Source organism: Pteronotus mesoamericanus, unplaced genomic scaffold (assembly GCF_021234165.1).
Source record: "Pteronotus mesoamericanus isolate MK-2021 breed Mesoamerican mustached bat unplaced genomic scaffold, CSHL_Meso_final contig_74, whole genome shotgun sequence".
In the NCBI taxonomy this organism is placed as follows: domain Eukaryota; kingdom Metazoa; phylum Chordata; class Mammalia; order Chiroptera; family Mormoopidae; genus Pteronotus; species Pteronotus mesoamericanus.
Genome location: NW_026555247.1, coordinates 39,562,137 through 39,584,394, shown reverse-complemented (window position 1 = coordinate 39,584,394; position 22,258 = coordinate 39,562,137). Strand labels below are relative to the sequence as shown.

Here is a 22,258-nt window from a genome sequence, read left to right as displayed (position 1 = left end):
CAAATGATTCAGAAAGCCACAGCCATGGGCAGCTGGTGACTGGCAGCTTCACCATGACCACGCACCCCCTCATGCATCGCGTCTCATGCAGTTTTCTGGTGAAATGTCAAATCACCCACGTGACTCATCCTCCCTACAGCCCAGATTTGGCGGCCAGTGACTCCTGGCTTTTCCCACAACTAAAATCACCTTGGAGAGGGAAGAGATTTCAGACCATCAGTGAGATTCAGGAAAACATGATGGGGCAGTTAATGGCGACTGAGGGAACTGTGTGAGGTCCCCAGATACCTACTTTGAAGGGGACCGAGGCATCATTGACCTGTGTACAATATGTCTTGTTTCTTATATCTTCATATTGTATGGCTGGATACCTTCTGGGCAGAACCAAAATCATATATATGGTTTTAAAATATGTACATTTTCTTATTACAAATGCCTAGAAGTAATATAACAGAAAACCACTGAGTTAATTTAGTTTATCTAGAATAGACACTGGCTTCAAAGTTTGCTTTCCTTTTTTAAAAAAAAAATTATAATCTATTTAAATAGATAAGTGTATATGGGAAATATAGAGTGAATATTAAAAGAAATCTTGCTTGTCCTCAAATGTTTATTGCTACTTGCAGAAGGAAAGAATTTGGGTCCTCAGTGACTTCCAGCTTGCTCTGCACCTTCCAGGATGGTGGCCACAAGCCACCAGTGTCTGCTGAGTAACAGGAACGTGCCTGCCCCTGACAGGGCTGTGCCGCCTCATGTGCAAAAGAAACACAAACTTTAACGGAACGTTTCTTTTCTATTCCGGCATTATTTACATATAACATTTTATTAGTTTTAGGTGTGCAGCGTAATGACTCCATATTTGTAAATATTGCAAAGTGATCACAACAGTAAATCTCATGAACATTTGGGACCATACATAGTTACAAAAATATATTGTTCTTGTGATGAGAAGTTTTAAGGTTTTCTCTTAGCAACTTTCAAATGTGCGATGCAGTGTTACCATCCAGAGTCCCCACGCTGCTCAGCACATCCCCGGCACTGACCTACTTTCTAAGCAGGGGCTGGTTCCTTTTGACCCACTTCGCCCATCTTGCCCAGCCCGCACCAACCACCCCCTCCTCCGGCAGCCAGCCGTTTCCTCTCTGAATCCATGAGCTTGTGCTTGTTTTTACATTTGTTTGTTTTTTTTAAAGATTCCACATGTAAGTGAGATCACATGGTGTTTGTTTTCTGTTACTTATTTCACATAGCAAAGTGTCCTTAAAGTGCATCTATATGATTACAAATCACAAGATTTCATTTTCTGTGAATGCACATATGTGTATATATATATATATATATATCCAGCCTACATATATATCACATCACATCTTCTTCGTCCATTCCATCAATAGACACTCTGGTTTTCCATGTCTTGGCTATTGTCTATAATGCTGCAGTGAACACAGGCTGGCAAATATCATCTCATATTAGTGTTTTTGTTTCCTTTGGGTAAATCCCCAGAAGGGCAATTGCTGCGCCATATGGTAGTTCTACTTCAAAGTTTCGCGGCTTCTCCATACTGTTTCCTACAGGGGCTGCACCAATTTACATTGTCACCAACAGCTGTGGGTTCCTGTTTCTCCACATCCTCGCCAACATTTGTTATGTTTTGTACTCTTGATAATAGGCATTCTAACTTGTGTGAGGTGATACCTCACTGTGGCTTTTCATTTGCATTTCCCCAATGATCAGCGATGTTCAGCATCTTTTCGCGTGTCTGTTGGTCACCGGTATGTCTTCTTGGAAAATTGTCTGTTTGGATCTTATGCCCATTTTTAAATTGGATTTTCTGGGGTTTTTGGCTATTGGGTTTATAAGTTTCCTTCATATATCTTCAATATTAACCCTTTATCAGATATGTGATTTGCAAGTAGTTTCTCCCATTCAGTAGGCTGGCTTTTCTTTTGTGGATGGTATTCTTTGCTGGGCAGAAACTTTTTAGTTTAATGTAGCCCAACTTGTTTATTTTTCCCATTGTTGCCTTGGCTTTAGAAGTCAGATTCACAAAATTAGCATCAAGACCAATGTCTAGAAGGTTATTACCTGTGTTCTCTTCTAGGCGACTTATGGTTTTAGGACTTACATTCAAACCTTCATGCCATTTTGAGCTCATTTGAGTCATCCTTTTCCTGCTTTTTCATGTCCAGTTGTCCCAACACTATTTACTGAAGAGACTGTCTTTTCCTTATCTCATATTCTTGGCTCTTTTGTAGCAAATTGATTGACCAGATACATGTGGGTTTATTTCAGGGCTCTCCGTTCTGTTCCATTAATCTATGAGTCTTTTTATGCCAATGCCATAATATTTTGATTACATTAACTTTGTAATACATAGTCTGAAATCACAGAGTGCATAGCCTCCAGATTTGTTGGCTATTCAGAGCCTTTTGTGATTCCATAAAGATCTTAGGTTTTTGTTTTTTTTTTTCCTATTTCTGTGAAAAATGCCATTGGAATTTTGATAGGAGTTGCATTGAATCTGTAGTTTGCTTTGGGTCATATGGACATTTTAACAATATTATTTTTTGCACAAGCATAGAAAACCTTTCCATTTGTTTATCTCATGTTTTATATTTATTGCATATTGATAATGGTAATACATTGCATATGTTGGGCTAAATACACTATATTATTACAGTTTATTTCATCAAATTCTTTTGCAGTCTTTTACATGGCTTGTACCTTGATCACATTGTATTTCTGTTACCCAGTGCTGTTTGAAAATTTAATTTTCAAAGCTGGAAATTGAGTAGAATAGAGGATGGGTCAGCTCCTTTTTAGAGGAAACTTAATATTCTTTAGTAACGCAAATCTGCTGATCTGACCTGCTGTAGAAGCCACCAGGAAAATCTTAGGAATGAGAAAATATTCTGCACATTAAACATATTTTCTGTACTTATTCTTAAGATAATTTGTTTCACTGCTTTATTATCAATCATTCAGTATTGCCCATGCCCTGTATTAAATCCCAACTAACATTTAAATGACCTAGAGCCACTTAAGCATAAGTCTAGACCACAAAACACTGAAGAAACATGTTAGCAGTTAACCATATCTGCATAACTTTATGAATTTGTGGCTAGATGAGACTCAAAGTACCGAACTTGGATTATAATAGTATAAAAACTGTGGTAGGAAGCATACCACCATCAAGGCCAAGCAGAAAACCTGTAACATGCATGGCCAGAAGTCAACTATTTATGCCACATCCCCTGAAGTAGTTCATATTCTTTCTTTCTTTGCCAAGAGTTCCTGTTGTAAGAAGAGGAGAGAATTTGGCAGAAAATGATAGAAAGCAAAGGGGGAAGGGGCAATCACTCATTTGGCCACTTAAAAGCCGCCTATGAAATGCACACTCTTCTGAAACAAAGGGTGGAGAGAAACTAAAGGACAGGAAGCAGGCACGGAGCTGAGGCAGCGCTAGGGAGGAGGAACCAAAGCGCCAGGCCGTGCAGGAGTCGGCCATCCGCTCCTGACGCTTCCCGACAGAAGCGCCTCGCTCAGGCCCCACCGGAAAATTTCAGCACGCCATTTCCCTGTGTTGCGGAAGCCTTTTAAGATTTTGCAACATGTGATAGGTATTTTAATAGGAGGGTGCCAGAGCATTTCAAGTATGACTAACTGCCCAATTGCTACAGTTCTCATCGCTTGAAAGTCAACAGCTGGAACAAATTTTATTCTTATCCCTCATCCCTATGACTCACCATCTAAATTGTCAAGGTAACGGCCATTTCTGTTATAATTTTGAGCTCATCAGGTTTTCTCTATTCCATTGGGACCACAAGTTATGCATTCTACACAAAGTTCTAGAAAGTGAATTTATAAAAATGTAGGAAATTGGACCTGAATATATGTCACTTCATATAAGAAAATTTAAATCGACAAAACAGTTAATAGAAGAAAATGGGCAGCAAGGACATTTGATTGAACAAAAACTATGAGAAAGGGAAAGGAAGTCAGAATAGAGTAAACATTCCAAGAAAACTTAGATTTTGAAATTGTGTGTGTATTTAACTCTGTGAGGCATCACCATCCGCCCCCCCACCGCAAAAAAAATGCAATTGAAATGGCCTTTAAGATGGAGACATGAGGCATTAGAAGGAAAGGCTATGATTAGATAATGACTAATATTAGAGATAAGAGAAAGATAAACCAAAGCCAGTAAAAGAGATTTTAAAGTTGTCTTGAATAAGAGTGCTAGCAACAATAAAAACTTAACAAACTTGAAAAACTGTCATAATTCAGACGGCAAAAAAACTAAATGCTTAAAATATTTAGAGAGAACATAGTGCAGAACAAAAAAGGCAGGGCAAACACATATTGGCATTGCTGAAGGAATAATTGATGATCACAAGGTGGAAAGAAAACACAGAAAAGTAAAAACATGTAACAAATAGCACTGCATCTAAAATTTTCCTCAGCTGAAATTTAAACACTTAACCATACAAGCTAAATGTATTCTTTACAATTACATTGAAGTTAACTATATACTTACATTAGGGTATTTCCTTTTAACGAAAAACAACTTTAAATAATGTATGGTCTAAAAACACTACCCTGGGTCTAACCCCCAGTGTATAAATTAATAAATGTGAATTTCACTATGATCCTTGTTAGAAGTTTAAGTGTGTATAATATTATGACTATTAACTGGAAAGAAAAGATAAAAGAAAAAAGTACTTGAGGAACTGTCCCCAAGACACGTGGACACACAAATAGACTTCCATCGCCTGAACAGTGACATAATTTTAGGAATTCAAGAATATGGAAATTGTGGTATGGGTTGATCATTTATGAACATCAATAATGTTTATCATTGATTTAAACCTAAAGCTTTAATGGTTATCAATAAAATCAGGATAAAAAAACTATGCATTTTTATCTCCAGCTTCTATATTTTTACTTGTGTATTTGTAGAAGAACAGCGAGAACAGAGGCAAATATAAAAATGAACATGTCTTCATCTGGGGGATATTTAAAATGTAATTGTTTTCCAAGATTTCATAAAATAATCACAATGACTCTTAGTAGAAACAAAATCAGCACAGAGCTCCGAAGCCTGGGGAAGCAGGAACCTGCAGGAGACCAGAGAGCGGACAGCAGCCAACATGCACAAGCAAGGATAAGAAAGCTTGCTAATTTATTTATGACATTTTTTATTAATATTTTACACCCTTTTCTAAAAGACAAAACCCTCAGATTGACTCAAAGTAACACCCATTTATGTTCCATACAAAAGAGGCCCAGCCGTGAATCTGGGAAAATGGAGGAGGGTGCTCTGAGCTACCCACGCCCCGCCCCGTGCCCGCCCCTCGCCCTTCCCTGCATCTGCTCTCCCCGTTCTCGGACCCCCGTCTAGGTAAGAATTCGTACAGCGTTATGGGCACAGAGGGGCAGCTCCCAGGGGGTGCTTCTCATGTTTTGATTTCCACCAGACCCATGGGAGTGCAAACCGGGGTGGGGTCACACATTGATGGACAGGGCAGGTGCTGTGGGCAAAGACACAGACCTGACTGATGGGGGACTTTGGTTCCCCTGTTGCAGGTCCTGGCTCAGCCGCCTACGAAGGCCTTCATGGAAACTGTGTGTGCCTCCCTGTAGTTTTTATTCCAGACATGCCCTTCTGAACCCAAGGACCTGGTGAATTGGAAGGCATTGCTCGTTTGCCTGCCTGAGGTCTCTGCAATGGGGGGAGAGAACTTGAGTAGGAAGGGGCTGAAGGCAGACAGCTGTCTCCCTGCAACACACCAATATGAGAACTTCCCAGTGTCTCCCACATAGCACACCATTAAAGCAGACACTCTGGAGTATTCCACAACCATCTGGTTTTCTGCAGCCGAAGGGCTAATATCTTCAAATGAATCACTACTGAGGAGACCCAAAAAAGCATATCCAAAATGACGTTCCGCAATACTACTCAGATTAGCAGGCAGAGTAATCCTAGGAGGATGAAATCAGAATATGAAACCTGTATTTTATAACTAAGAAAAAAAAGTGACATCATATGAGTTTAAATTTAATTGATGGGAACTCTGCTCAAAATAAGAGAAAACAGATCACCCCAGGCCAAGGCTACTGCCAACAACAGCTAGAAAATAAATGGCCGAATTGCACAGTCATATTTCTGAAGGCGTCTCAAATGTCCAGGTGCCACAGACCTAGATGGGCTAAGACTGCGGAGATGGGAGAGCCCTGTGGGTGTGAGCTCATGGCCACCAGTCGCTCTTTGTTCTTTTCCTGGAGAAGAGAGCATTTGTAGGAGACTTCGCTTGGGCACAAAACCGCCGCTGGGCGGGGCCCAGAGGAAAGGAGATGGGCTTCCAGGGACCACAAGGCACTGGAATGAAAAACTCAAGACTCAAAGACCAGCTTCCCCAGAACACTGGCGAATTTGGAGGTGGTCAGGAGCCAAGCCTTCTGAAAAGAAGAAAAGAGCCTCCCACGATCCCACTGGAAAACGTGGCCTAGAAATAAAGCAAGAGACGACAGCCTCAGAGAAAGCGGAGGGTCACCCGAGGGCACAGCCTCCCAGTCCTGGGTGAAGCTGGGAGAGCGAGAACGGTGGATGAACGTTGGAACCAGCAAATAAGAGAACTGTAATTGAAAAGAAACAAGGAAAAGAAACAGAATAAAAGTAAATAGTTGCCTATTACTTTCAAAGAGGTTAAAAAAATATTGTGTCCATGGAACATAAAGATGATTTTTTTTTAAAGCAGAAAAAGGAAAGGCTTGAATTAAAATGGAAGGACTAAAATTTCTGCTATGAATAATATCATTGTATTACATTAGGAGTGATATACTAGGTAATTAAGCACTAAAGATAAAGGCAAGGAATTGAGGAATGTTGGAAAACAGAAATTCCAAGATGATGGAGTTCTACCAAAATAAGGATTCAGTCCTAATTAGTTTATCACAAATCATTGTTCATTTGGAATTAATTTACTGAGTAATAAATGTAGTATCAAGGGAGAAAGTGGGTACTGAGAAAATTTTAGAAGTACACAAAAATAGGCAATGATTTAGAAATGGATTGTGTTAACAGAAAAAAATGTACTGAAATCAGAAATAACCATTCTGAAGCTTTCCACTCCAAGTTCATACACAGTGGGAGGAGCTGTACACCAACCGAGGCAAGAATGCTTTGGAGATTATTTTCTTTCCCACAACAATCACATTTTTGTTCCTCAAAACAAGCTAGGGCTGGGCTAGGGCACCAAAGGTCTTTGCATTTTGGAATGAAATGTGCACAATGTGTATATTAGCTCTATACTCATCTTTAAAGTCTGGGTAACAGCTCCTCTTGGGATGTGGAGACAAGACCATATTTTCAACAGCCTGCTTAAAAATCAACTGTCTAACAGCTCCTTTCTGCTGTAGACTTTTATTAATCTCTGTAAGAGTCAAGTTGTAAGATAGGCATTATTAAAAACATGACAATCACCAATGGCAAAACAATTTTCTGTATATATTTCTTCACATTTTACATAAATCTGTGGCATTGCAATAAAATATTAAATTTCCCTACTGCAAATCTTTTTTTAGGTTGTTCAATATAAACTATGCTTACATTCCCTGATAATCAGTGATGTTGAGCATCTTTTCATATGTCTATTGACCATGTGTAGGTCCTCTTTGGAGAAATGTCTGTTCAGGTCCTCTGCCCATTTTTTAATCATATTGGGGTTTTTTGGTGTTATGTTGAAGGATCTCCTCACGTATTTTGAATATTAACCTCTTATCAGATGTATCATTGGCAAATATCTTTTTCCCTTCAGTAGGTTGTCCTTTTGTTTTTTTGGCCTCCTTCATTGTGCAAAAACTTGTGTCTGACATAGTCCCACTTATTTTTTTCTTTTGTTTCCCTTGTCTGTGGAGACATATCCAAAAATATTGTGAAGAGTGATCTCAAAGAGTTTACTGCCTATGTTTGCTTCTAGAAATTTTATGGTTTTGGGTTTTATATTTGTCTTTAATCCATTTTGAGTTTATTCTTGTATATGGTATAACAAAGTGGTCATTTTATTTTTTGCCATGTATTTGTCCCGTTTCCCCAACACCATTTATTGAATAAATTGTCTTTACCCCATTATATGCTCTTGCCTCTTTTGTCATAGGTTAATTGACCATATAGGTGAGGGTTTATTTGTGAGTTCTCTATTCTGTTCCATTGATTTATGTGTCTGTTTCTATGCCAGTACCATGCTGTTTCGATTACTATAGCCTTGTATTAATAGTATAGTTCAATATCAGGTAGTATGATACTTCCCACTTTGTGTTTTCTTAAATCTTTTTGTGTTTTTCAGAATCTTTTATGGTTCCAAAAAAATTTTAGGATTAATTTATTCTTTGTCTGTGAAAAATAGTATTGGTATTTTGATAGGGCTTGCATTGAATTGGTAGATTGCTTTTCATAGTAAGGATACTTTAATGATGTTAATTCCTCCTATCCTTGAGCACAACATGTCCTTTCATGTATTTGACTCTTCTTCAGTTTCTTTCTTCAATGTCTCACAGTTTTCACAGTAGAGGTCTTTTACCTCCTTGATTAAATTCATTCCTCGGTACTTTATTCTTTTTCATGTAACTGTAAATGGGATTGTTTTCTTAACTTCTCTTTCTGATAGTTTGCAATCTACTGATATCTAAATATTAATTTTGCATGTTGCTACTTTACTGAATTCATTGATCAGTTCTAATAGTTTTTGGGTAGAATTTTTAAGATTCTCTATAGTATTATGTCATCTGCAAATAATGATAGTTTTACTTATTCCTTTCCAATTTGGATGCCTTCATTGCTTTTTCTTATCTGATTTCTTTGGCTAGGACTTCCAATACTATGTTGATTAACTGTGGTAAAAGTGGATATCTTTGTCTTATTCTTGATCTTAGAAAAAAGAAGGTTTTCAGCTTTCACTACGGAGTATGTCAGCTGTGGATTTATCATATATAGCCTTTACTATGTTAAGGTGTGCATCCTTTCTCCCACTTTGCTGAGAGTTCTTTTTATCATAATGGATGTTGGATTTTGTCAAACACCTTTTCTGCATCTGTTGATAGGATCATATGATTTTTGCCCTATGTTTTATTTATGTGGTGTGTCATGTTAGTTGATTTGCAGATACTGAACCAACCTTGCATCCCAGGAATAAAGCACACTTGACAGTGGTGCATGATCTTTTTCATGTATTGCTGAATTCAGTTTGCTGATATTTTGTTGAGGATTTCTACATCTGTGTCCATCAGGGATGTCAGCCTATAATTCTCTTTTTTGTAGTGTCTTTGTCTGGCTTTGGAGTGTGACCACTTATTTTGAAGGAAGAGTGGCTAAGAGGGCCAGCAGGGATCCAGAGGCTAAAGCTAAAATCCACTTTACCCTCTTGGGAACCAGCTACCATTTCAGAAGCACAGACTGCACTACTCAGTGATGAGAAACTAACCACATGCAGAAAAAGCTCCAGGACACAGACATCTGAGTAAGGCCACCTTTGACTTCCCAGTGCCAAACTCTGAGTTGAATGTAAGCTCAAAAGTGACCAAGCCAATGCCAATATCACACACAGGGGGAGAGCCAACTTTTCAAGCACAGTCAACCTACAGAATCTTGAATAGTAAGAATCATTGGTCATTGGCTACTAATATTTGGTATAATTTGCTATATAGCGAAATATAACTAAAAACAATGTTTTTGTCTCCATCATTTAATAGGGAAATCATTGAAGCAAAGAACAGTCTTAAACCATTATCTGTACAAATCAAAGATCCACTAAGCAAATTCCATTCCTGAGTGAGGCTTAGCCCTCTTCCAGTGCTTTCTTCCACAGCCCGTTCACTTAACCTGCTGTGCCTCAATTTCCTCTTTTGGGTTAGGAAAACAATAGGCCCCAGCACAGAGTCTTATGAGGATTAAATGAATCAACATATGGAAGGATCAAGAATGAATAGTAGCCTTGTCTGTGGTACCTACAACAAGAGTCAATATCAAGATAATATGTTCAATATGCTTAACACAATAGTCTAGCTCTAGAGTGGACATGGTACATATAGGACATGACACAATGAGAAGATGAATAGCCACTTCTTTTTGGCTCTGGGATTGTGGGAAGAATAAACTTTCCAGGAGAGTTTTTAATTTCCCTTTTATGTGCTTTGGTCTGGAGATGGATTGTGTGGAAGGAATTGGTACAAAAGGTAAGTTAGGACCGGGTGCAGGGAGACTCTTGTTTTCCACCTGTATTTGGGATCTTGGGAAGGAGGCCTCTCATTGCCCCCACACCAGTGTGTGGCATGGGCACAGAAAAGCAGAGCCTCACGGTCAGCCGGAGGAGGGGGCATTGACCTTTTCAGAGCTGCACTCCGTGCTCGTTCATGGCTGAGATGAGAGCCCCTCCCAGAGTCCACACTGAAGGTTCCAGATGGGTGCGCCCCTCCGTCAGGTGGTTTGTAGCGGATGGGATGGGAGACAACAGAGGCTACATCAGAAACAGTCAAGATGGAACCAGTTCACAAGAGGAATGTCAAACAAAAGGAAGCGAGTCCCGCTTCGTCATGGAAACGTAGATCAGACGTTAACCACACAGGCCAGCACGCCCTCTGCAGCACACAGGCAGGGGCCAGGGCAAGGCCAGCGGCTGGGCTCTGTGTGCCCCTCCCCGCGAGGCAGACCTTCCTCCAAGTGAGAGAAAGACACGGGGCAGTCAGAAAGGCTCAGTGGATGACAGAGACTTTTAGAAAGAGACAAGCCAATTAATTGTATAAAAGTAAGCTTTATTCACTAATCAGTTAGTAAGTTTTCATTTTCCCACTAATTAATGGGGAGAGGGATGAGGAAGACCAGTCATATTTTTAACTGAATTAAATTTTACAGATTGGTTTCATTTGGAAATAACTTTGTAAGTTTACGTAGAGTCTTTTTAATATTAGTTTCTTTATCTTAAAAACTAAACTTAAATATGAAGCAGTATTCTATACTATATCAAAAGGTCTTAAGGAAATATTCCTCTAAGTACAAGTTTATACTTGGCTTTGTTCATTCAACTCAGAAGGAAATCACAGCTTTATTTCAGCCTGATTTATACCTGGATAATACTTTCCAATGCTGTGGGCTCTTCTGTGGCTTTACTACCAAATGTCTACCCAGACAAAGGCAAAAGCCTTTTCAGTTTCTGCGAGGCACTTACTGCTTTTTCTTGGCTTCAATTACAGAAAATCAATTACTTTTCTGGGGATATTAGTATAAATTAGAGTGCAAATCTCACCTTGTCCATATAGTACAAATCACATTGACACCTCTGCACACTTTTGCTTTGTATCAAGAATTAGACCACATTTATTGTCACCTCTCTAGGGTGAAAACATTTTTCACACAACATGTCACCCCTACCACATCCATAAAAAAGACATATGCCCATGCCTATCAATTAATAAACCATTACTTTTACTTAATAAACTGCGTCTTTTATCAACTACCCAACAAATTGTATGGTTTACGACTTATTTTTTCTTGCATGTATTATAATTCTTTCTGCTTTATGTATTCTGGAAGCACCTTCTGCCTTTCAGAAATTCTACATCTTTTATTATTCACTTAGCATTGTAGTCTCTAGTTCCATCGATATTGTTGCACAAGATAGGAGTTCCTTCTTTCCTTCTGCTGCATACCTCATTGTGTATATATACCACAGTTTCATTTATCCATCCATTTACTGAAGGGCACATAGGCTGTTTCCAAATCTTGGCTATTGCAAATAGCGCTGCTATGAATATGGGGTGCATAAATTCTTCTGAATTGGTGTTATGGGATTTTCCAGGCATATACCATATGATCTTGCTTATAAGAGGAATCTAATGAACAAAATAAACTAATGAGCAAAACAGAGCCCAGGGCATGGAAACAGGGAACAGACTGACAGCTGTCGGAAGGGAGGGGGCGCTGGGGACCGACTGAAGGCAGTGAAGGGGTTAGTTGAAGAACATCCATGAAGGACCCATGGGGCATGGACAATGGTGTGGGGGTCGATTATGGAAGCGGGGGGAGGGCTGGGTGGAGGGGGGTGGGGAGAGAAAATTGGGATGACTGTAATCGCATAAACAATAAACTATTTTCAAAAAAGAAAATCCACGCCTTTTAAAATCAAAGTCATTTTTAAATACTCAAATTTCTTTAACATAATATATAACATCTACTAGGCAAAAAATAGTAAGAGTTAGAAGCTTCTTTCATTAATATTTTAGTTAATGAAAATAATGATACCGATATTTAAGAAAAATATGAAAAACAATACCAAGATTTTCTTGCCTAACTTCCCAATCTTGAATTGAACAATGTGTGTGTGTGTGTGTGTGTGTGTGTGTGTGTGTGATAATTACCGGTTTTGTAAGTGCTTGAGTTCTGTTTCCAAGTTTTCATTTGCTTCTTTCTGGTCATCCAGCAACCTCTGGAGCTTACGGATCTGATTTAGGGCATCATCGAGCTGAAAACAAAGGAGAAAATGCTTGACTTAAAAATGACCAAGAAAATCCTTTTAAAAACAAGGTCTATGTTTTGCATGGCACGTTCTTATTATGCATAAGCTTCTTGTGTATATGTGCATGAATATATGGCAATATTCATTTATCTTTCCATGATAGAATTAATGCAAAATGAACATCTACGTGGACTCTCGAATATTTGACAGCTTCTTCTCTGCCTCGGCGCTCTCCCCCCGTTTCAACCTGCTCTTCGGCCTCGGTCCCAGTCCTGGAATGTGTGCTCATTATTGCCATGATTCTGGGAATGTCACAAGCCTCGTGAGTGGCCATAGCGTGTGCCTGTCTGCATGGTGCTCCTTCAGCCCTTGCTTCATACACACCATCACATGCCTAGAAGTGCACATTTAAGCAATATGATCAAGACAAAATTAGAACAATAAAGTGATAGGCTAAAAATAATGTTTGACCAACATTTTTCTAGAAACTCCTCTTATTTTGCATTTTCATCTTCTTTCCTAAATATCTACTTTAAAAAAAAACCACACTTATTTGGCGCTACAGTGTCAATTCCAAGGATAGCTCCTAAGTGATTTAGTTATGAATAATGATATTTTTACCATTTTTTTCGATTGTAAATTTTTGGCTTTTATGCTATCATTTTTTATTTTAATATATGTATACAAATATGGGGTATATGATAACTCCTTGAAAAGCTTTCTCATAGACAGGTACTGGTACATATTTAAAGGATATTCTGTTTTAACTACTGAAAAGCTTTAGAATTTGAACAGACTGTAACACTTAAATAAGTAAAAGTTATCTTATTATACTCAAAAGTGGAGTAATCAGAGAATATAAATTTGGCAATGCATCTTGGACATGTATCCAAAAGTCTTAACATTCATGTTTTTTCACTCCTTGTGTATTGAAATGTCTGAAAAAAAATATCAGAAACACATACAAGCTCCTATGTACATTTTTTTAGTATGATCATGAAAAAGTCAATCTGACCTTAATGGTTACTAAAAGGATTATATTTAATTACAGTGCATCACTCTAATAGAACATTCTGCAGACACTAAAATGTTTATTTAGCTTTCTTCACGCTACTTTATGTCACTCAAGTTTAAAAAATTTCCTTACAACATTGTGAGTACTGCATAACATTTCTTATGTAAAATTATTTTAAAAAATAGCAAAATACTGGAGCTTTTTAGAGCCTAATATTTTCTAAATCTGTGCCAAGACTTTATAAAATTTACAGTAAAAGATAAATGTATTTTTAAACTAATTTTAAGTATAGTTGAAGTGCTGTGAAAACTGCCCAAGGTGCAAATGGTGATTCAGTTGGTCTCAGGTGGGGCTCAAGTGCATGTCACGTCGCCAGGTTCCTGGGTGGTGCTGATGCTGCCGGCCCTCGGAACATGCTGTGGGAAGACGCATGGCGTTTCCCTTCGGTGCTCCATCCTACCTGCCACTTACCTTCATCACTTGGTCCAACGACATCATAGTAGTCGTTTTCAGGCTGTAGCTCTCCCCAGATAACTAAACGATTCATTTTCTCTCACATCTTTTATGTACTTACTCACATGGGAGGCCAATACCATATTTAATGCTGTATTTGGCACCCTAAACAAGAACACTGATATATGTTCTTTCTGACAGCCATGTGATTTATGTATGAACTGTCCTGATCTTTCTCCACTGGCATGCAAGTTCCATGCTTAAGGAATAAACACTTTGTTCATCCATCGATTTCATGTGCTTGGAATAGTATTTTCATGTTTTTTACAAAAAGAATAAATGGATGCTGGATAGGCTAAAGCAACAGATGTCCTTCCACTGTGTTAAAAAATTTTGCCAAGAAAGTAGAGCATAATTTTTAAAGTTCTATATCAGCAGCATTCTACATTTATATGCCAGATAAATCCAGTTCAATATTTACCATGAGTACAGAATAATTGCTTTATTCCTATTGCTACTCTGGTAAGGCCCCAGACAGTCGGCCTAGAATCTGAGTGGATTGCCAAAAATTTACGATTCAAGAAAAATATATTGCAACTCTATCTTATAATCTGGTCAGGCTGGCACTATAACAGGTTCCCAGCTATAGTCTTAAGGCTTGGTGGTATGGAGGCAATGACTTCAGCTAAAAAGAAGGGGCGATTCCTGAAAAATACTAATTTCTATCATCCAAAAAAAAAAAAAGGAAAACAAAATGAAACAAAGACAAGAGTAGAAAAGCATGTTAGTTGTTGCAAACAGCAGCACATGATTTGTATCATAAATCTAACCGGAAACCACTGATCATCGGTTTTGATACATCTTTCCATTAGCAATTGACCAAGACCAATTTCTGTCACAGAAACTGAAGTGACATGTTGCGCGCCGGGCATTCTGGCAAGTCCTGCTGGCCAATCTGCTCCGATTCTGCTCCAGGGCACCCGCAGTCGGTGTCTTTATAATCTGTCCCGCTTGCAATGTAATGAAGCTAATGAGCGATGATGGCGCAGATTCAGGTAAATTTTGTGTTTGCGGATGCCCTAAACCCAGCTCATGCGACACAGAGCCTTCGTAAGCGATGAGCAGGCATGACAACGCGCCCACTTCGAATACTTAAGACTAACTCTTGGACAGATATTTATCACTGGAACTGAAATACTCTAGATAATTTTATTAAGAATTACATCACAATGCGCTCTTCACCTGAAAAAAATCAGCGAAGTCAACAGGAACATTTTACTTAAGCTTCTTGGTGATGGAAAGTGGTAGCATTTTGAGAAACTTGATAACTATATAGTTTGTGTTACACGTATTTTTCAATGTTGTAATAATTAGAAGTCTTTAATTATAGTATCTGATTTACTACCTACATAGAAATTTATGGATGAATTAAATTCAATGATTCCAAGTAATTATTACTAAGGTATTAAAAACTAAAATGTGATCTGATCTTAACAGAATACAAAATGTTCTGTGGTCTTGTAACCTGTGATGATAGGTGTGATTTACTAGACTTCTTAGTTTCCTAGTTTCCACACCGGCATTTTTTTATACATACATCATTGAATTTCACAGGACTTTCAAGCTTTTGTGAGACTGGCTCTTAAATTCCTCTTGAATATTTTCCATTTGAAGTTGTCTACTGAACAGCCATTAAAATGCTTAAGAAATGTTGAAGAAACTAGCCCTGCATACATGTATTGCTGATGACTCACTGACCTTTGAGGTCTATAAACTATAACTTTTCTATGAGCTAAGGTAGCAATGCAATTGTTGTATAGAGAGGGTTAATGAAAATAACATGCGTGTATCTCAGCTGAATAACTCAATCAGTCCACTGAACTCCTCAGTGCAAATGGTAAAACATTTGCTTATAAGTGAATTGGTTAAATTGGGTAATTCTACATGAATGGAACAGGTTCAGATTTAAGAGATTCCCATTTGGGGGAAACTATAGTTTTTGGAGACTTGAAGACAGTTTGCTTTAGGTTCTATTCCTTACAGTGAATGGAATGATGAAAATTACACTCCTAATGATGTGAAGCAATTGTTTTCCCAAAGTTTTTACTGTCACCTTTGCAACCTAAAACCAGGATGATTTCCTAGGGGCTATGCTTTGGTATTACTGTTGCTTTCTCTCTGGGAACACATGTGGAAATCTATGGTAGAGCTCAACATTCTTAACCAAAGAAAAAGTATGAAAACATGAATAAAAGAATTAGAAAAAATACACTTGGAGATCTGAAGCGTCTTAATTTTAAGGCTCACTAAAAAGCTATGGTAATCAAGACAATGTTTTACTGGCAGAAGAATAAATATTTAGGCCAATGGAATAAAATTGGGTCCAGTGTCCAGAGTCCAGAAAGAAACTATTACAGTTACGGGCAATGGGATTTTGGCATGGGTGCCAATATATTCCAAAGAGAAAAGGGTAACCTCTAGAATAAATAATCTTGGGACACCTAGATATCCAAAAGCAAAAAATTGAGTATGAATGTCTACCTCAGACCTCATTTATTAAAAATCAACTCAAAATGGATCACAAATCTAAATATAAGAGCTAAAACTGTAAAACTCTTAGAGGAAAACACAGAAGTAAATCCTCATGGCATTGAATTAGGCATAGAAGTCTAATTTAAGTTTTATGCTCCAAATAAAACTGTCAAAAAGCTGGTATGACAATCTATATAATGAGAAAAAAAATCTGCAAATCATGCACCTGAGGAGGCATTCATATGCAGAATATACAAAAGATAACTCAAAAATTTTAAAAAACACCCCAGTGAAAACTAGGCAAAGGATCTGAATACATATTTTTATCAACGAAAATAGAAATGGCCAAAAAGTGCATGAAAACAGGACCGACACAATACATCACTGGGGAGATTCAAATTAAAACCATGAAGAGATGCCCCTTCACCTCCGCAGGAATGATAAAATGACAAGGCAGACTCCAGCAAGTCTTGGTGAGAACATGGAGAAGCTGGAACCTTCTGACATTGCTTGTGAGATTGTAAAATGTTGCAGCCACTTTAGAAAAATAGTTCGGTGGCCCTTAAAAACATACATCTATATGAAAATTTATTCAGCATTATTCATAGTAGTCAAAAAGCAAAAACAACCCATATACCAACAAGCTGAAGAATGAAGAAAAACTGTGGTATACCCATCCAGTGTTACATTACGTGAGTATAAGAAGAAGAAAGTGTTGTTCTAAGCTACAATATGGATGACCCTTGAAAACCTGACACTAAGTGAAAGAAGCTAGTGACAAAAGGCCATATATCCCATGAGTCCATTTCTGTGAAATGTCCAGAATAGGTAGCCCCATGGAGACAGGAAGCAGATTAGTGCTTGCCAAGTGCTGAGGGTAAAGGGAGAATGGGGAAACTGCTAATAGGTATGCAGTTTCTTTTGGGGAAAGGGTTTAAAATTAGGTGGTAGTAATTATTGCACAACTATTATTTTGCCAAAACCCACAGAATTGAATTGAACACTTTAAATAGGTGAATTGTATGATACACGAACTAGATCTCAGTAAAGATGTTAAAATAATAAATGTGGCAGACATTTCGGTTGCTTTTATGTATATATACACACACACATATATACACATATATATCCAAACAAAAATTGACTCTTTTGTAGATACTCTAGAATTAAGTCAAGTGAATATATCTAATGATTTCCCCCTGGCTAGTGTAGCTCAGTGGACTGATGCTGGATTCCCAGTCAGGGCACATGCCTGGGTTGTGGGCCAGGTCCCCAGTGGGGACATGTGAGAAGCAACCAACCACACGTTGTTTTGCTCCCTCTTTTTCCCTCCCTTCCCCTCTCTCTAAAAAAATAAATAAATAAAATCCCCCAAAAGCAAAAAAATATATATCCAGTGATTCCAGAGTTCTTAAGAATTTTATCTTAAAAAATTGCATCACTTGAATCTAGAATTGCTTTCTCTCTATAGTGAACTGTTCAATATTTTTAAAGAATTAGAAGGATAAGTGGACAACAATGCCTTAATAAACCTAAAAAGTGTTGGCATTACTTTAAAATGTATTAACCTAGAAAATCTTAAATGACTGATATTTATATACAACTCATTCTATTAAACAGTTTATTCCAGCTCAAGAGCTGTTTCTCTTTTCAACAACAAACCAGCATCATAATCAGTGGAAGTGAAGCACTTGACATCCTACGATGCTGGTGACTCTTAATTTGGGCCCTGAGGGACTATGCTGAGAATTTGTTCAGGGTGCCATAGCAACTGCAGTATCAACACTATGATAATATGGATATTATGTGGCAATTTTGTAGCTGAGAGAATACTTAAAGATTCCATTGGATCACATGGGGCTGCAATATTACAAGTGTTCATGGTGTGGCATCTTGATAAGGAACACTTAATTGGTGTTAATTTCATCCAAAGTAAAGACAACTACAGGGCATCTCTTTCCGTCAAGTAGAATATTCTCATCAAGACTTGTGACAAGAAGTTTAGGGTATTTAATTTGTAAACTGTGTCTCACAAGGGTTTTGATGTGGATCGTAAGACTGACTTCAAGTTGCATTAACCTGAATAATGTGCTAAAGTGTTTATGTAGAGAATAACTATTGTTGTCTAACATCAAAGGAAGACAAAACATTGTCAAATAATATTAATTTCCATGACAACAGCACTTCTATTTGATCATTATATGATATGCATGTTTCCCACTCTCCTCTCTGAAAAACTAGAGAAATAATAAGGTACCCAGGGAACAAACAATCCTTCCTCCTGTTTTATTTTACTCAATTAACATACAACAGATGTCCGCTTTCAGAAGGAAGCTCTGGGAGAACGCTGGGCCATGTGCCTCTTTGCCTATGTGCCTCTTTGCCTTCGGATATTGGAATGGATTCCAGCATCATGCAACTCAATGAAAGAGATGCAATTGCCATTTGTGCTCCAAATTTCAACCTGTGATCACATATCATGAACCACCAGGCTTAATCTCCTGCTATGTTGAATAGGTCTACAAACCCACTTGCTTTTCATTATTTTAACCAAAGAAAAAGGAAAGAAATTACAGGGGAAAACAGCCCAGCACACTGAAATGCGATTAAAAATATAACACTCTCTTAGAGGAACTTAAACAATGCGAACAAGAGAATTCAGCACAAAACCACTCTACTTCACTGATGGTAGCGTGATGTGGAAATGCTCTCCCAGTGCTCTGCACTCTGAAGCTCAGTCCAGGTATCGAGACAGTGGCTGGCCCACCCTCGGCCATGTCCAGAAGTGACAGCTGAGTGAGTCAGAGAAACCTGCCCCCACACAATACAGGAAATGGCAATTTTATTAAGAACCACAGGACTGGCATCCAAAAACAGGTGAGAGCAAATTAGGAGAGAATGGAATATTTAAAAACCAGTGACTACGCTTGGTTATTGGATTACAGCAAAGGCTCAAGCTGTTATTAAAACAGCAATTGGATGTCCCAAATTAGAAAGCGGAGTTTTTTAAATAAACAATTTTCTTTCAAAATGGAATTCATGTGAAGAATAAGTAAAAAAGAAACAGAAAAGAGTTTTATAAATAAGCAGAATACAAGAAGCAATACGGTAAGAAATACAAATTATGTGGAGGGAAAACAGTGATAACTTTTCACTGACTTAGAAATTGAAAAACTATGTTTAATTTCCCACAGAGGAAAGGGAGGACATTATAATCTAGTATTCTTTTTTTTTTTTAAATTTAGAAGAGAACCCCTAAGTCTCTAAAATGGACTCTACTGATAAGAGGGATAATATATGATAACAAGAAGAAATGTTTTCCTCTACAACACAAGCATCTTTCCGGATTACAATTTCCCATAGTGACAAAAACATATGCCGGGACATTACTTATCCTGCACCTTCTCCTTCATGAATGAAGATCTTTGGTTCCTAGGCGACTAAAAGCATTTCTATGGATTTCTTCCCTGAGACAGAATATAAGAAAAAACAAACTAAATACCTCTTTTACTGAATAAGGTGCAAATAGAAAACCTTAAAATAAAATATATACTTTTCCATTTAAGGAGATACACTCTACTAGCGTGAGGACTTTTGCCTCCATTCTGTATAAGATGGTTATTGGCCACATTCTTGTGGTCAATTCAAAGAAACAGGAAGGATTCCCAAGGTGCAGTGTTTCTAAAAATGGGTCCCTCATTATTCGTTGAATTATACTTAAGCTTCTGAGTTCCAAACTTCCTGCGTTTGTCTACTATAACTTTCATAGTTATTTTGTAGCTGGACCAATTAGCTGTATCTTTCTACCAAGAAACTCTGATTAATTTCCTCTGAATAATTTTGATTCCTGTTGTCAGAAATAATCAGCATTTACAGCAGTAGCTGAATTGCTTAATATAAGAGAAAAAAAGGGGTTAACTAGTACACTAGGAAGTGTTTAAAATATTGTAAAAATGAGTTTATGATCAACTTAGGTTTTTCCCTATCATCAAGTTAAGCTACTTTAAGTAACAGGGAAGAATAGTACATGCAAATGTTGTCATGATTTACAAAAATGCATGCAGTATTGAACTATAAAGAAAATATTTCTCCCACTACAGAGAACATAGACCAAAGCTGGCACACTTTTAGTTTAATTTAACTCCAACACGTCACTTCCAGTCATAGCATCAGCGATATGACAAAGGCCAAAAGAGACTCATTAGTGGTCACGAGATAAAGACAGAAACCGATATTTAAAGTACATTCCTTAAAACAGAAATACAGTTCTCATTCTGCACAGATAAAAAATTAAGGAGATGATAGTAAGCATTCTTTCAGTAGAGCGAGATTCAAATCCCAAAGCTTAACAATCTTTCTCTGCATCCTCTTTGAACGTTACTGTTGCCTACCCTCTGAATCACTGGAACCAACTGGGCATTTTATCTGCCATTTGTTTGTATATTAATATGGTGTCAATGCAATGAAATGGCAAAACAAAACACCAAACTTAAAATTATTCTGAAATTAACTTTGACCTCACAGACCTCCAGAAAGCTTCTCTGGACATTCAGAGTTGAAATCTGCTGGGTTAAAGAATGTTTCCCCAGTAGAGCACATTGCACGCTGGGTGAGCTCCTAACATGATTGGTTTACCTTGCATTTGCCTGGAGGTTTCTAGAAACAGTACAAAGGTATTATCAGATATCTGACCCACACCTCCTTGCATGTCAGTGACAGTCACAGGGGAAGGGTATCATCCAGCCTGGTAGGGAATGAGGGCCTCTCATTAATAGTGCTACATAATATGTGCTGCAGAAGATACCAGCTTGGAATGCTTTCTTTAAAAAAGACAAACTGTATGTAGTTTTAGAGATTTCTTCCTCTAATACCACACAAGTTCTGGCACACTTCGCCTCCTAATCAAGAACAATGAAAGCAAACAAAACATGTTTCAAGCATGTTTTGTGTAAATGAGTAAATGGGTAAAGTGGGAAATGACTTGGAAAAACTTATGAATGCTATTGGCAGTCTGACAGGGTAATCCATGCTTTTTCTTTTTTTTTGTAAACAACACTTGGATTTTTCCGTTCATACCCAGGCCACCCAGTGAATACTTTCATGCAGAGAGGCCAGCCTAAGACCTTCCGTGTGTGCATGATAAGATAAAGGTCATGCAATTCCTTGGAGTTCTTACTTTTCTTAAATTTGGGTAAGTTTAAATTCATTTAACTAGGAATATCCTGAAATAGTTTATATTAAGATAAACATGGACATTTATATAGTACAAAGGCAACTCTTAATTTTAAAAAAGAAACTGTACACATCAAAGAAACGTTGCATTATTAAGAGCTACTTGTTCACTCTCTTTGTTAGTCAGGGGGTTTTGTGAAAAACTGCGTTTGTGATCAGCCACCCATTATGCTCCCATCAGACAACCCTACTAACCACAAACCTACACTAGGAATGCAGTTATAGTTCTGCTTTTGAGTATTTTTAAGTTGAGGTGTTTTTCCTTTCTTCTCTTTTTTTACAGAAGACCCTATTCTTCTAACAGACAATATAAAGTATTTTATATAGTTTATATAGCTATAAAGTATTTAATTTAGTATACTTAGTTCTTAAAAGTAAATGCAGTTTGGTAGTATAGAGACTGAACTTAAATGCTCTAACAGAGATTTGTAATCAACTACAACTTTAATGGACTTGTAGCATGTAGAAATTTAAGGGACCTTTAACAGACTATTTCTGAGAGCAATTCAGGTTCACATAA

At 37.7% G+C, this 22,258-nt stretch overlaps 1 protein-coding gene across 2 annotated transcripts in view; it reads right to left on the bottom strand.

Moving 5' to 3' along the window:
* CCDC102B (coiled-coil domain containing 102B) overlaps positions 1 to 22,258 on the bottom strand; it is a 144,675-nt gene that overhangs the window by 10,637 nt on the left and 111,780 nt on the right. Inside the window, exon 7 of one of the 2 annotated variants that reach the window (XM_054583777.1) lies at positions 12,409 to 12,512. In XM_054583777.1, coding sequence (XP_054439752.1) covers positions 12,409 to 12,512 — 104 coding nt within the window. Of the gene's footprint in view, positions 1 to 12,370; positions 12,513 to 22,258 lie in introns of those variants that run through there. The other variant, XM_054583778.1, reaches the window with a different exon arrangement.